The sequence below is a fragment of the Anneissia japonica genome, unplaced genomic scaffold, assembly GCF_011630105.1.
Source record: "Anneissia japonica isolate Jap-2015-1 unplaced genomic scaffold, ASM1163010v1 scaffold724_len3256291_cov202, whole genome shotgun sequence".
NCBI lineage: Eukaryota > Metazoa > Echinodermata > Crinoidea > Comatulida > Comatulidae > Anneissia > Anneissia japonica.
The window spans coordinates 1,940,232-1,955,138 of NW_022744966.1; the positions used below are offsets into that span (position 1 = coordinate 1,940,232).

At 33.3% G+C, this 14,907-nt stretch overlaps 1 protein-coding gene across 6 annotated transcripts in view; it reads right to left on the reverse strand.

Moving 5' to 3' along the window:
- Positions 1–14,907, reverse strand: part of LOC117119826 (28S ribosomal protein S11, mitochondrial-like) — a 65,474-nt gene that overhangs the window by 39,550 nt on the left and 11,017 nt on the right. For 2 of the 6 annotated variants that reach the window (XM_033264773.1, XM_033264772.1), the window contains exon 2: positions 707–923. In XM_033264773.1, the coding sequence (XP_033120664.1) occupies positions 707–923 (217 nt within the window). Of the gene's footprint in view, positions 1–706; positions 924–1,467; positions 1,526–1,611; positions 1,637–2,710; positions 2,754–4,134; positions 4,214–14,907 lie in introns of those variants that run through there. The other 4 variants (XM_033264770.1, XM_033264774.1, XM_033264775.1 and 1 more) reach the window with 4 other exon arrangements.

The window sequence follows — 14,907 nt, forward strand, 5'->3', positions numbered from 1 at the left end:
TTTGTAAAATTTTCTCTTTTTTTTTAAGTCGGTCTGTGACCAAACATATTAATATCAATATTTCATAAATGACTTTATGTTTTGATTTTTGTAATATTGTCAATTAAAAGTGTGTGGGAAGGAGTATAAAATTTATTTGGAATTTCAGATTTACTGGTTTATCTGTAATATTTGAACAGTTTTTTACCATTATGAATGCCTTAAAAAGTCGGTCTGTGACCATGGAATCGCCCATTTCCAAAACCTAACTACAGCTGTCGTGGTCGTGCCATTTCTTCCGATGTATTAAAACCACTTCTTTGAATATCGCACAAAGAGGAAAAAGGTCCAACAGAACAAAGGCAAATTTGGATGTTGTCCAAAAATTCACAAAAGCCGCTCTCTCAACACCTATAATCGTGCATGGAATTCATATTACTTGGAGCCGATTATTAAGAGACCTTTGCATTACAAATCTATTCTGTTACAACTCAAATTGCTTTTAAGAATAAAGCAAAATTAGAAAGTAAAGCATAATTCAATGACCATACTTTTACCAAATTGTAGAATAGAAAAATGTTAGGGACTGAATCTAAGATTTTGCATTTGAAGATGAGCTTAATACCACTCCTTGATAAAAATGAAGAAAAACTTATAAAAACTACATTGCCCATTTAAATTTTGAACACGTTCTGTTTACATAGACAATGAGAAGTGTAAAACTTACTTATCAGACACTTGTGCATCAACTTCAGCCCCTGTTTCTGGGGAACCAGCGATGACTGCACTTTTAACTTTATTCACCGTATCCTTAGATGTACATCGGATTGGACAGGTATGCACACATGATCTGAGCGCCGGATGGGCTTTCAATGATGGAGTAAGTGAATTAAGGTTGAATAGTGGACCTCTGTGGATGATTTGCTGAAAGCGAGAAGCTAGGACTGAAATGATAAAGTAGGAACAAAATATTGTTATAAAACAGAACACAGGTAGAATTGTATTGGCTAACTCAAATAATTTATTGCAAAAATATTATACTGTATTTGAACAGTTTAATTTGGTTTCGATCAAACAGTTCTACAGTTACAAATATTATAGCTAATTTAAAATTATTCTAAAATATATATTGTAGCAGCATTTTGCACAGACGAAAGATAAGCACTTATAGTTAGAAGTCCTAAAAACACCCCTCTCAGAAAAACCTTGAAACACCCCTCCCAGGAAAACCTTGAAACATCCTTTCCAGAAAAACCTATAAACATCCCTTCTAGAAAAACCTAGAAACATCCCTTCCAGAAAAACATAGCTAAACAGATCTCCCAGAAAAACCTAGAAACACTTCTCCCAGAAAAACCTAGATATACCCCTCCCAGAAAAACTTAGAAACATCCCTCCCAGAAAACCTTGAAATATTTCTCCCAGAAAAACCTAGAAACATCTCTTCTAGAAACATCCCTCCCAGAGAAACCTTGAAACATCTCTTACAGAAAAACCTCGAAACACCCCTCCTAAAAAAACCTTGAAACATCTCTTCCAGAAAAACCTCTTAACCAAAAGTGTTTGCCCTACGACAAATTGTCTAAAAATAATATTAAACAGGTTTAAGCATTCGAGAACAAAGTCCACTACACATTAACATCCTTCAACGCTGCAACTGTATCCATTCATCACTGCCACGCTACTATGGCACACAGCTTGGCACTGTGACAAGTAAACGAAACGTGGACTTCGCAGCAACAAACGACAACTGAATGATAATAATACACTCCATACATTCTGACACATGCTTGTCATCAATCCTGGCTCCAGTCACTTAAAATGAATGTTGAGTTGCACATTTTCAATGATAACACTTTTTATGTATTGCACATCAGGTACCGTATCATGTTCATAGATATTCTGTACCTGACAGATGCTGACAACATGTTGTAGATACTATAGGCCTACTCATCAAATTCTACAGCACAGGGAATTTAAGCAACAGAAGCAACATATAGCAACATGGGATATGGAACTTTCATATAGAAAAAGATTTGTAGTGATTTATTTATTTGAAAAAACAAAAAATAACAAAACTATTACAGAAACAAGTAACAATTGTACTTGTTTACACTAGATAGAATGTACATGTCTATATAAAAAATGTGGAAATTATTTTTACATTTACACAGGTGCTATCTGTTTTGAGATAATATATTGTAGCAATAAATTTCAGAGGCAGATTCAAGAGGGTCCGGCCCAGCCCGAAACCTTAAAAATTGAACCTTTTAAAAATTGAAAGAAAAAAAGCAAAATTAATTTAACTAATTTTAAATAACATGAAAGTGCCATTTCCAGGCAACTATAGATGCCATAGTCATAAACGTTTGTTCCTCAGAGCACCCATGCTGAGGAGTAAAGGTCCTCCCTGGGCCCCCTCTATTTTGAATTCCTGGATCCACTACTGAATTTACTTTTTTATGATCTGCAATGTAGAAAAATCTGTCTCAATTGGAAGTTATTTTGATCAGTATACAATAATTTTACTACAGGCTTTTCATAACACCAGGGAAATAAACTCCTTAACAGGAAGAATTTAGAAGAACAACATATTGACGACCTCTTCAACTAAAATGGGCTGTGCAAGGACAGTATGAACTTGTAATGAATCTACAGTTTTTAATTCCTTAATACTCTGTATTGTCAACATTTACTTAAGGTACATAATAGTCTAGTTTTGAAAACAAACCAATATTGTTCATGTTGGACAACACCACCTCCTTATGTCTTGAAGCATAAAAGTTTTTCCGGGTTTCTTGTGGTGTAAAATATTCAAGCAAACTAAATACCAACCTAGGGTCACCTGATACAGATTTACGAGCCAAAACAACTCTTAAATATCAGCTAAAATTTGATAGTTAAAGTGGTGTGTCCACACCAGGGTACAGCTAACAGTCATTATCGCTGTCCGAGGTAATAGGTCAGGCACATTATCATAGCCAATCACAGGACAGAAATCTGATATTTATATTTTCTAATAGAGAAACAGTTAAATTATTGTAGGCTCTGCATTAATTAATAACTGTAGGATTGTCACTTTAACATGCATGGGTCAACTGCAACACATCCTGCTATATTTACTACACCTCCTTTAATTCACAATCGAATTTGGACTGTACTTTAATCTTTAGAGCTTTAGTTAAGTACTAAACTTTTTTGTGGTCTTTGTGTGCACAAAAGTTTTACTAGAAAAGAATCCTTTATATTAAAGTCCGTAGAGTGGAAGTCGTTTTCTCACCTTCTTATCGGGATTTTTAAGAGATTAGGTGCAGCTGCAAAAGGATTGGATAACTTGTGATTTCACCAATATAATTGAAAGTTTTGCTGAAGTCTGGTGCAAATTACACCATGAAATCATATTCATTGTTTGCTACTGTACAGAACATAATAATCCTTTCTACTTCCGTGATTTCTGTAACAAATCTGCTTTTTAAATTTTTCAAGTGACATTAAGGGTTTTATAGGAACACTTTTATCACCAAAATAACCTCTTCTTCGTTGGTTTGCCATGCACAGGGCCATGGTCCCAACATTCGTGGCTTGAAATCATTGTCCTACCATGTGGAAGAACGATTATTTTAATCGAATAAGTTTCCTTGTACTTTCTGTGCTTTTATTTTCGAGTCTATACATATATGGCTTAATATCTTGGTCCTGACAATTTGCATGGTTTAATATCATGGTCCTAACATGCATGACTTGATCTTGCTCAACTAACATTCATGGCTTTAAATCATGGTCGCAACATGTATGACTTGAAATAATGGTCCTAATTCATGACTTGATATCATGGTCCTCTACAAAGCATCTACATGCATACTGAAGGAATAACTACTTTTTTGGCTTCATTTTTTTAAATATATTTTTTTAAAATACTGTAATTGAGATATCTACAAAATTAGGGCAGTGAATAATCTGGGGTGTAGCCAGCATGTCTATGTGTAGGAGGATGACACACTCCCTGGCCAGATCATATTCACCTACGCTTCACACAGCAAGTGACCCCAAACTCTTCCTGGCTAGATCGTATTTACCTACGCCTCTGAAAACCAGTTACCCCACACTATTCCTGGCCAGCTTATACTCATCTACTGATAGCAAGCGATCACTCACATTTCCTGGCTGGGACGTACTCATCTATACTGCAGCAACCCCAAACTCTCTGGTTGGCTTGCATTTCTGAGCTAAATAATGTAGATTGATTCTTCTATGCTCTTGTTTTTCCATAATGAAATACTTTATCTTTTATTAGATTTTATTATTTTTAAGGCGTGCAACAAGACACTTCTGTATGCACATGTTAGGGAAAATAAAACCACAGCCGTACAGTACAGTGTGTATAAATAAACAAAATAACTTTCTGCTAATAACATGAAGGCCCTCCTAATGTTTTAGGATGTTTAGCTGATTTCAATGGGCCCGTCCATGCTTGTTATTACCTGGTAAATGTTAGCGGGGTTATTGAAAAAACACCTGGCCGAAATGCTGTCCAGACAACCCACTAAACTTAACAACAAAAAATTGCCTGAGGCTAATCCTCGTGACCTCAGTGATGACATTATGACTTATAGGCCTACAAGCCCAACTGAGGGATGTCCAAAATACCTCTTATGCTTCGAGTACGATGATAAGCGTAATCCCGGGCACTATTCCCCTCTTTTCTCTCAAATCTCTGAAATCGACAAACATGTGCATTGCTCCTACGCTGCAAAATTGTAACTTTACTTTATTTTTATTATTTCGGATTTATTTTCCAAACAACAATTAACTGAAACAACACATGGACCCATTAAAGATTATAGTTATCAAAGTTATGCATTTTGAGTATGTATCTAATGCTGATAAAGTTCATGTAAGGAGTCATTTGATATATGATCATCATACAAATCTTGGTTGAGGAAGGCCAGGCTTGATAAACATACTAACGATGTTTACAGACCACTTTCAGCATGATTTTGAAAACATCAACAAGAACAATCCCATAACCTCTTTCCAAACAGTCACAATAAAACAAAAAATGACATCATTCTTTAATATCATAATTTTATAAGAAATAAACAAAATAGATTGCATATGGAGCAGAAGCATTAACTTACTATTTTTATTATTTATCCTTCTCTTATTTAGATTCAATTAGAATATTTAAAAAGTGCTTATTATTTTTAAAATTTAATAATACATCTAAGAACTTGCTTGATTCAAAAAAGGAGGCACAAGAGGTTGTGGTACAAGGCAACAGTAGGCACAAGAGGCTGTGGTACAAGGCAACACAGTAGAAGACAGAATGAATATTAAGGACTGAACATTCCTAGAAATCTGTAAAATGAATTTAAAAAAATAAGGAGTATTTCTGTGTTAAAAGTGTCAACATCCCTGCAATGGATTACACAGTAAAGTTTTCAGAATGTACAGTATCCACACAAAAACAAACTCAACAATGTGGAGCATAAGGATACAGTATTTTCAAAAGGTACATTAAACTAAAGCAACATGACACAAGAAGATACGGTGCAAGGTGACAAGGTACAAAAAGTATAATACTGTAGAACTGTCTATACTATTTTCAATAATTTTGATAACCTGAAAAAGTAATGTTCTCTCCTATTGACTATGAACCATCTAGGGCACCCAATAGGCATGCTGGATTACTTTTCCCGCCACAAACCACAATTTTTAAAACTTTTTTTACTAAATATTTCTTCTACAAAATTGAGAATATACAGTACAGTATGCACATTTTGTCTATTTCCTCATTTAACAGATAAACATTTGTTGTTAGTGTGGCATCGTCAAAGCCCAGATGCTGGCCTAACAATAGATTACTGCTTAAAATGTTAAGAATCAAGATATCATTTCATAACTGAAGGAACAGACCTATTTCTGATTCATTTTTTGGGGGTGGGAAAGAGGAGGGGAGTGACAGATGTGGGTACATACCATCACACACCCTGGATATGGGTCTGCCCTGGTATACCCTTCTTAAAGATGCAATGATTCTTTTAGTATGGACTCCAATTTTAAGTCCTTATTGAAACTTTGCCAACTGAACCTGTGGTGTGAGAGGGAGTTTTGAGTCTGTGCCGATGTTAAGGCTGTAGTTAGAGGTGCCCCTGCTTTACCGTTAAGGCTATAGTTCGATGTGCCCTGCCTTACTATTAAGGCTTTTGTTGGTGCCCTGCCTTACCGTTAAGGCTATACATAGAGGTGCCCCTCCCTTACCGTTAAGGCTATAGTTAGAGGTGCCCCTGCCTTACCGTTCAGGTAATCCACTTTGGTTTATAAAGCCTATACTCTATAATGTTCTTTGAAAATAACTATAATGCATAATGATAGTCTACTACCATATACATGAGAATGGTACTTTTTTCTACGGAAATTACACAAATCAGAAGTGATGTTGGTCTATGGAGTGGATGTTACCTGATAAACCGACTAATTGCCTATTCTCTCCCAAAAGAGAACACCCCTGGAAAAAAAAAATAGGAACAGTCAGCCCTTGGCGCCAAGCACAAGTGACACCGCAACCGTTCATCGTCTTCATTCAAGGGAAGTATTCAAAAAGTAGACTAAAATTGTGATTATTATGAAGTGGCACTATGGGGTAGAGGGCATCCATGCAGGTGGTGCATGCACCCTTGTGGGGAATATCCTGTAACCACCAGTGACTAAGAAAAAGTATGTGTTAAATATTCCTCCACAATATTATAAATAATACATAACACATCTGTTTGTTGCATAATCAATGATCATATATTTACCAGACACAGCAGCAAACTTAGCTTTTAAGCCATGTGAAAAAAGTTCCTCTTATAAAACTTATAAAGTTCTGTTTTTGTAATATATTGTATCAAAATAAAATCATTTCAAATGGAAAACACTTCTGACTGAAAATGGAAATATAAACATGTACAGTAGATTTTCCAAGGGATCTCTTTAAGTGAGATTCCATCTGCTAGTCAACGAAAGCATTTACTGTAAAGGACATTTTTAATGTTTGATTTACATTTCACATTTATAGTAAAGGACATTTTTCACATTGTCAGAAAAGAACATTCTTGTATGTAGTATATTTTGATGTTTGTTGAGTTTTTCAAAAGTTCATGCCACTGGCAAAATACTGGATTACGTTAATATAAAGATTACATTATTCTTCACATAACGATTTCTTCTGAACTATTTCTTAAGTAAATGCAAAAAAAAAAAAAAACTTTTTGTCTCTAAATGTGGGTCTCATCATCAGTAACATTCCAGCAAAACCACCAACTTGCTGAACGAACAAAGAAACTTGGTGCAGGAGTAATAAGTGACAGATTGCATATGTAATGAAAATAGCTGTGGTTTACTTCACAAGGGGTAAAAGAAGTGTTCACAAAGAACTCCACCAACATACCACCAACAATCTCCTCATCTTTTTATGGTTGCTACGAACCTCAAAATTAAAGAGGGAAAATACACAAAGAAAAAAAAAGTTGAATTTGAGATGTCTCAGATTCTGTGTAATGAAAAATCAAGTTGGCATGCAAACTTTTTTTTAAACTAAAACTTTTGGGAAAAAAGGAAAAAAATCTTGACCCAAAAGGTTTTACTAAAAACATTGGGAATTATTGACAGAAATGGATATATTCATCAATTAATTCTCATTTTACTTGTTAATATCAAATATGATTATTAATTAAATTGAATTGAACATAGATAAATTTTAATCAAATTTCAAAGATTTAATTAATTATAAAAGCGGTAGAAATGTTTGTTAATATCCACCAAATGGTCTTAGAATGTAAAAAAGAATACTGATAAGAATAATGTCAACAATGCAACAATGATATTAACAAACAATAATTTTAATAACTAATAATAAAGAGTTAATAATAATTTCATTAATAGCATTAAAAAATGTAATAACAGTAAATAACAATAATAATATCTGTATAATAAATTCTGTAAAGTACTCAAATCTTTCCTATATAAAAGGAGCAGGCTTATATTTAGAATTTAGGTGTAGCATTAATAGTTTAAGATTGCATTTTAATCATCAATACCATAATTGTCATTATTAATTTCTTCCTCCATCATTAGGAACACACTTGGAAAATGAATTATGAACAAACATGTGAATAAACCACACTGTATTGGATTCTGTATGGTTTTTGTAGATAAGGCCATGAAGAAGCTATGGAATATTTAACTCAATGATAAGAAAGAATCTAATAAGAGGCCCACAAACAAATCCATATCCTGGCCAAATTCAGCGTACAGTATACTTTAATCTCTACGTCACTTGCAGTCAAGTTCACTGGATGATGGTAATTACTGATCAGTATGCCTCTGTAAATAATCCCTTGTTCATAATAATATTGGAATAATAAATAAATTGACGACACAGCCAAAATATACCGTAAGCGATCTGTGTGGGAAATCAAAAAACACAATAACTATACTTTGGGCGTGAATGTGAGACATTTTATTACCTTGTTTGACGAACCTGCTACTACTCTCCTAAAATAATTATTTCAAATAAAAATAAATTCTTTGTTTGTAATTTCTTAATTCAAATAGCTATTATACGCTTACTTCAAGGTGAAGTGCCATGAATTTCACAATAAGAAATATTCCTTTCCTTACTATTATAAGAGTTCCTATATAGAGAGAATGGCAACATGAACGGTTCAGACCATGTGACTACTGGACGCCCTCAATCCGCCATATTGGCTCTACACAACCTAATCAGTGGTGCGTAACCAACAAAAATAAGTTAAGTTTAGAGGCTAAATTATTGACCTCATGTTACTTAAAAATTCATAACGCCATAACGAAGGGTCGTGTCACATTAATTTTCACTAGGAAATGTACACCACTATTATGATTGAAGAAAAATTGAAAAATGTTGTCGACCATTGAATTCAAGATGGGAAAAGAAGAGCCTATTTAAATTGTGTATTAAATAGGCCTAAGTAAGTAGTACTACATAATTATGTAGTACTGCCTAGCTAGTAGTAAGTAATGTTTCAGTTACCATATAACTTACGGATTTCTCTTATTATATACTACAAGCTATTTTAAAGATACCCTGGGACTGGGACCCCAGTTAGAGGCTTGCCACAAACAAGCGTTTATTATACAAATTTCAAAGTTGTCCTGTGTGTAAGGTGCCCAAGCCTAGTCACCTACTATTGTACTGTACTCCTAGGAAAGGCGCTATGCTTTTTTGGTCAAGCAAAAACTACATGTAATATAATTAATTATAATAGCCTATTGAGAATCTTTTTTGAATTGTTTTATAAACTTCAAAACACACGTTAATTAACATATATTTACTATCAAATGACAAAATTTTCTTAGTATTTTTATTTACTTTTTTCAATTGCCTGATATTCATGCAATTGCCACACTGACACATAGGCATTGTGTTCATTCAAGCATAAAAGGACACAATATGGAGTCGAACTATCCGCTCATGTTGCAATCCTCTCTATATAGGAACTATTATATGAGAATAGCGCCACCAGTAATCGATATGCAAGCTTCTTTATTGTTTTCCATCAACACATCGCTACCTTGGCCATGTGTTAGTAACGCCTGGTTGGCATCTTATCAATCATGGATAAAAACAATGTATGTCTTGCTTAACAGGAAGTCGATAGATTGGTTCAACCACTTTTTCTCTTGGTTGGTTCAACATTTTAAATTTTTTCTGAAGATTTATAAGTGAAAGTTTAAATTCTTTGATAGTCAAAACAATTGAAATTGTGCTATCTACTGTGCATAGCATTTTGTTTTTGTATTTCTAATTACTGTACTCTCTCATTATGAAACTTTGTATAATTAAAATTATTATGATGTACTGTATTCATGATATTTTTAGGTCTGTTTTGAAGAGTAACCTGAAGCAGGAAATGATATACTGTACCACAAACTGCATGCTACCAAATCTGTTTCCTTCTCAACATATTTATAGACATTTTAATGTTACAACAACAATAAATTATTAAGTAAAAAAGAAATTTGGTCTTTCATGTAATTTAAGATCAACTGGAATGCTATCAATTCCTATGCAAATACATTCACTGACATTTTATAAGAAAATGTTCTTGAAAGTTGGTCGGTCTTAATTTTTAGGTTTTTATATCCTCCTTCATCTTTTAAGTACAAGGATTGTTTCCTTGTGAGTGAAAAGTGTGTCAATATGCGAATAATGCCATAAGCAAAATAAGGAAATCACATGGTGTAGTGATAGACTAGTAGGTATATTTTAAAAGGTCAACACAGGGTAATTTTTCAAATATTGTTCCTGCAGAGCACTTATAAATACACTATATTTTGTTTCCTAATAGAACTGTGAGAGCTACTGTACAGTATAAGTAGTCATTCTTTTCATTCTTTTTATATTGTTTTATGGAATCATAACAAATTGCAATATTCAAGTCACAATACACTAATTATATAAATGGAAAAATGCTATATAAGGCAATGAAACAGTTTTGAGTGGTTTATACTACTGTAGTCTAAAAAGCATTTAGTCATAACTGTAAAATCATGAAACTGAATTGAATTATTTTATTTAAATTTAGACTAAAATTATGAGAGGACTGATGCAATATCTCAGAATGTTAAACATAGTTTGTATGACCAAAACCTGGTTAAATCTAAGTAACAGAACTTGGTACTAGTATTCTATTTGCAAAATTGCACAAAGTTATTAAGCATTTTAATGATTTAGTTTTCTGAGGTGGTCAATTCTATTTAAAACTGTGTTTTATGAGAACCCTCTGCGACAACTACTGTATTAAATCAAAAATATTATAATTTGATAGCAGAATAAAATGAAAAAAAATAGTACCACAATGGACCTGAAATTGAATTTCATAGCATACTACATATTATACCAAATTATTTTCAAATAAATTTTAAGAGAAACTCTGTGGGGTTGACTAACAATTGGTTCTACCTACAAAGTAGTTTACATTTTAACAGCCTTAGGCCAACAATAGCAGATTGAATAAACAGGAAATTTGAATGTAGAATATTAATACTTGGATCTACCCCTACTATTAAAAAACCATCTTTATCCACAAGTTTGAATGCATTACACAAGCTGAATACTAAATAGTATTCAAGAATGAACGTGAAGCAGCGGGTTGTGGTGTCAAGTCTTTGTTTCCTCAAAGATCTACTCAAATATGATATGAACTGGGTTTTTTTTATTCTTTGTTTCATTAGACCACCACAGCTGCAACTATAAAAAACAAAAAATATGCATGATATTGTAATAAAGCTATGGAAGTACCAGTCAAAAGAAGGCTTAAAAAGGGTTCTAGTACCATCAACATACTTATAAACATGGGTTAAGTACCATCAAAATGAATGATTCAAACTACAACTGTACAATGAAATAAATAAAAATAAATGAAATTATTGTTTCATAAACTCTACCCTTGGTTCTTAGTACACACTCAAATCCACACTCAATGCAATACTATAATTTAAGGTAAACACTTAAAATCTCATACCAAAGTTACATAATCAAATATCGGAGTAATTGATTCATTGTTTTTACTCTTTTTTAACTTTTATAGAACATACATTTATTTCATGTATTTTACCCTAAATCAGCAAGGAAACTTTATACAGAAATTTAGTTTCATTTTGTTTATCCCGTTTCTAATTTTTAAGTCTGTTTTATTGTTTGTATTGTTATTGACGAAATAAACAAAATGACAGATAAAGCATATACTTAAAACTATACCCACAATTTGTATCTAAAACATTCAGGTCTTTCTGTACTAATGCACATTATTGTTTTCCTGAATAAATAACATTAATACAGTGACCCTAGGCTTGAAATAGGTCAAAATATTGTGCTTTCTCATATCATAGTTCATTTTTGCAGTTTGAATTAAGGTCACATTCAATAAATTATAATCTATGCTCCTTATTAAACATATAACTTATGCATCATTGCTGAATATACTTTAGATAGTGACCATGTGTTTCATCATTAATTACAATGTTTCTCTATACTAATTGAAATGTTATTATACATTTAACATTAATAATCTTCTTTGTCTGTATTGACCTATTGACCTACTGACCTATTGTACTATATAAAGTTATTAGTTAAAAAATTAAAATTAGAATATTTACCATGCTTATCCAATACTGACAGAAAATAATGTTTCTTTTTGAAATTTCTAGGCTCAAGGCCAAGGATATGCCAAGAGCGAAATCACTTTACAAAGTGGCAATCCTAAACAAGACAAACATACAAATAAGATGCTGTATAAAAACTAAATCTTGAGTCTCGTATGTGGAGTTGTTTTTGGTTGTGAGAAAAAATATTGTATCATAAGAACTGAACCCAGTTTTGTTTTCTATTATGAACAATGTATATAATTTTGCTTTTTGCAGAAGGATGAAAGCTATTTGTTTTTAAGATTTCTTTGCAACAACTTAAATTAGTTAATAATAATAACGTCATCTTATTAGGTGCACGTATCCATCTCTTGTTAAAGCTGCTCGCGGCGCCGTTTTCCACCTGCAGGGTTTACGACCTGTTCCACCTGTTAATGTAGCCTTTTTTCAGCATTATTATTTTGAAATTAATTAATTTTATTTTCATTATTTATTTTTATGTATATTTTTATGACAGAACTGACATGGATGGGAAAGATAGGCAAAATAAGATGCAAATACTCTTCAGGGTCACCATCCATCCCCACCCTGGCGCATTCCCGGACCTCTGCCTAGGTGGCTCGAACAAAGGGACTGGGAACACATTTGCCCTGCCACAGACGACCGGGTGCTCAGGAGTTGTAATCGAGACAATGGCCCAATAAATAAATGCCGGCCTGTGAATAACGAGGGGAAAAACCGCTATTGTATTTACAAGTTATTTAAGTTCAGTTGTTACTGTATAATCAAATTTTCCTATCAAAATCTTGAAGTTAACGATTTCATGTTTTCATCAAATTTTCTAAGGCATTTTTTAGATTTAACCAGACAGCTTTTTAAAATTGGTGTTTGTATTAACACTAAAAACACCAGTTAGAAGGTTTAGCGAATTACTGAGCAATTACTGATACTGACCATTGCCGCTGCTCTGTAACTAACTTGATAATTCCTAGGATTATTGCTTTGATGAAGCCAAACAAACAAGAAATCAATCAACAACAAGGAATGTGTAATTATACAACATATGTTCAAATAAATTAAATAATAAATACGTTAAGATGCTAACTTAAGTTTTCATTTCAGGCAAGTAAATATTTCTATAAATAAAACACAATTATGTTACTGTTTATAACATTGTGTTTATTGCTCTGCACAATGTGTGGGGGTCAGACATTCTACTTCCCCACACATAAACTTCTTGGTAATTGTCAAAAGTAAGTGGGGAACCATAACATTGACAGTGCTACTACAATGCTCTTGATAACTTTTAATAGTAGTTTTTGTCCATACTATGCCCATTTTAGCCACCCTCAAACAATAATTAATATACTATTAACTGTGTTCAGTTAATGACAAGTAAATTAGTTATAACACTTATTAACATTGGTCACATAAGTAATAATATATTAAATTATCAAAAATGAGTTGGAACATACAGTACTTAGATATTAATTCAAATCAATTCAGGAAAATCCATCTGCAACAAAGCTCGATTATTTTCATTAGCAACTAGCTACAGTATGTCATAGCCCTGCACTTAAGGACCCCATTGAAAATGAACATGACTATCGTCAGCTTAATGGGTAACCCTGGTGCTCTTTTGTCTTTGTTTCTCATGTATTGTTATCTCGAGTACCTAATAAAATAAAATAAAATCACTTAACTAATACTTCATTATGGATTAAAATAATCAATCAGAAACAATGTGATGTTGTTGATAGACCAATCAATAATTGAATGTTTGGAACCAAATTTTTAAAAGAAGTTAGGAGGACGATCATCAATGGCATAGTGCCCAGGTACTCTCGGGCTACAAAAGGGCCCCTCTTACTATTACCTATCACTATATACAGTTAACAGACCTTATGGGCTCCCAAACCATTCGCGCCCACGAGCCCCGATGACTCATCATTATGCCAACTGCTTGTAAATTTATAATTTTTGTTATGATATTAACCATCTGACTAAATTCCATATTGAATGGTTGCTAAATTCGTGGATTTTATAATCTTCATCCCACACATGGCAAAATCTAATATCTAGACAAATATGGAGCAAACATAAGGTTATCTGGCATGTGGCTCGCCCACACATTTTCTGATTCATTTTTAGTCCTTAAACATATAATTAACGAGCCTCAATTCGTGATAGCATGCATTATAAATTAACAAATTTCATTGTTAACTTATTTGTTCGACGAGAATAAATTATTCTTGATTCTTGATTACAGATTGTGATGTACTTTGGCGGTATTTGGATACAGCCCTGTATTACAGAGAGAAGGGCAAAACCAAGAGTGGCAGAATAAAAAGAACAATAGTGCACCATTATTGCTGCGAAGCAGCCAATTCATATTCTTGACAGCAATTTGACCTCTGAAAGGTCATTGTTTGTCAAAAAACAAGGGCCTAAGATGACTGAAAAGCGGAGTTTCCTTCTTTCGTTCTGCCTGGTAAAATCAATTACTTTAGGCGACGTTTGTAGACTAAACAACACGTACCAACGTCCGCATGTCGTGCTAGCCTTATCCTACTCTAGGCTAGCTAGGATGGTATAGGCCTAGCCTTGAAGGGACGAAGGTCCCAATGAAAAACAACGTCGCTCCTTGATAGCTAACATTGTCTATTTAACATCACAATAATTCATTATTAGACCTATAGCTTATACACATCTAGATGTGTATAAGAGACAGAAGATGGTGTGCTATCGTAACCTGCA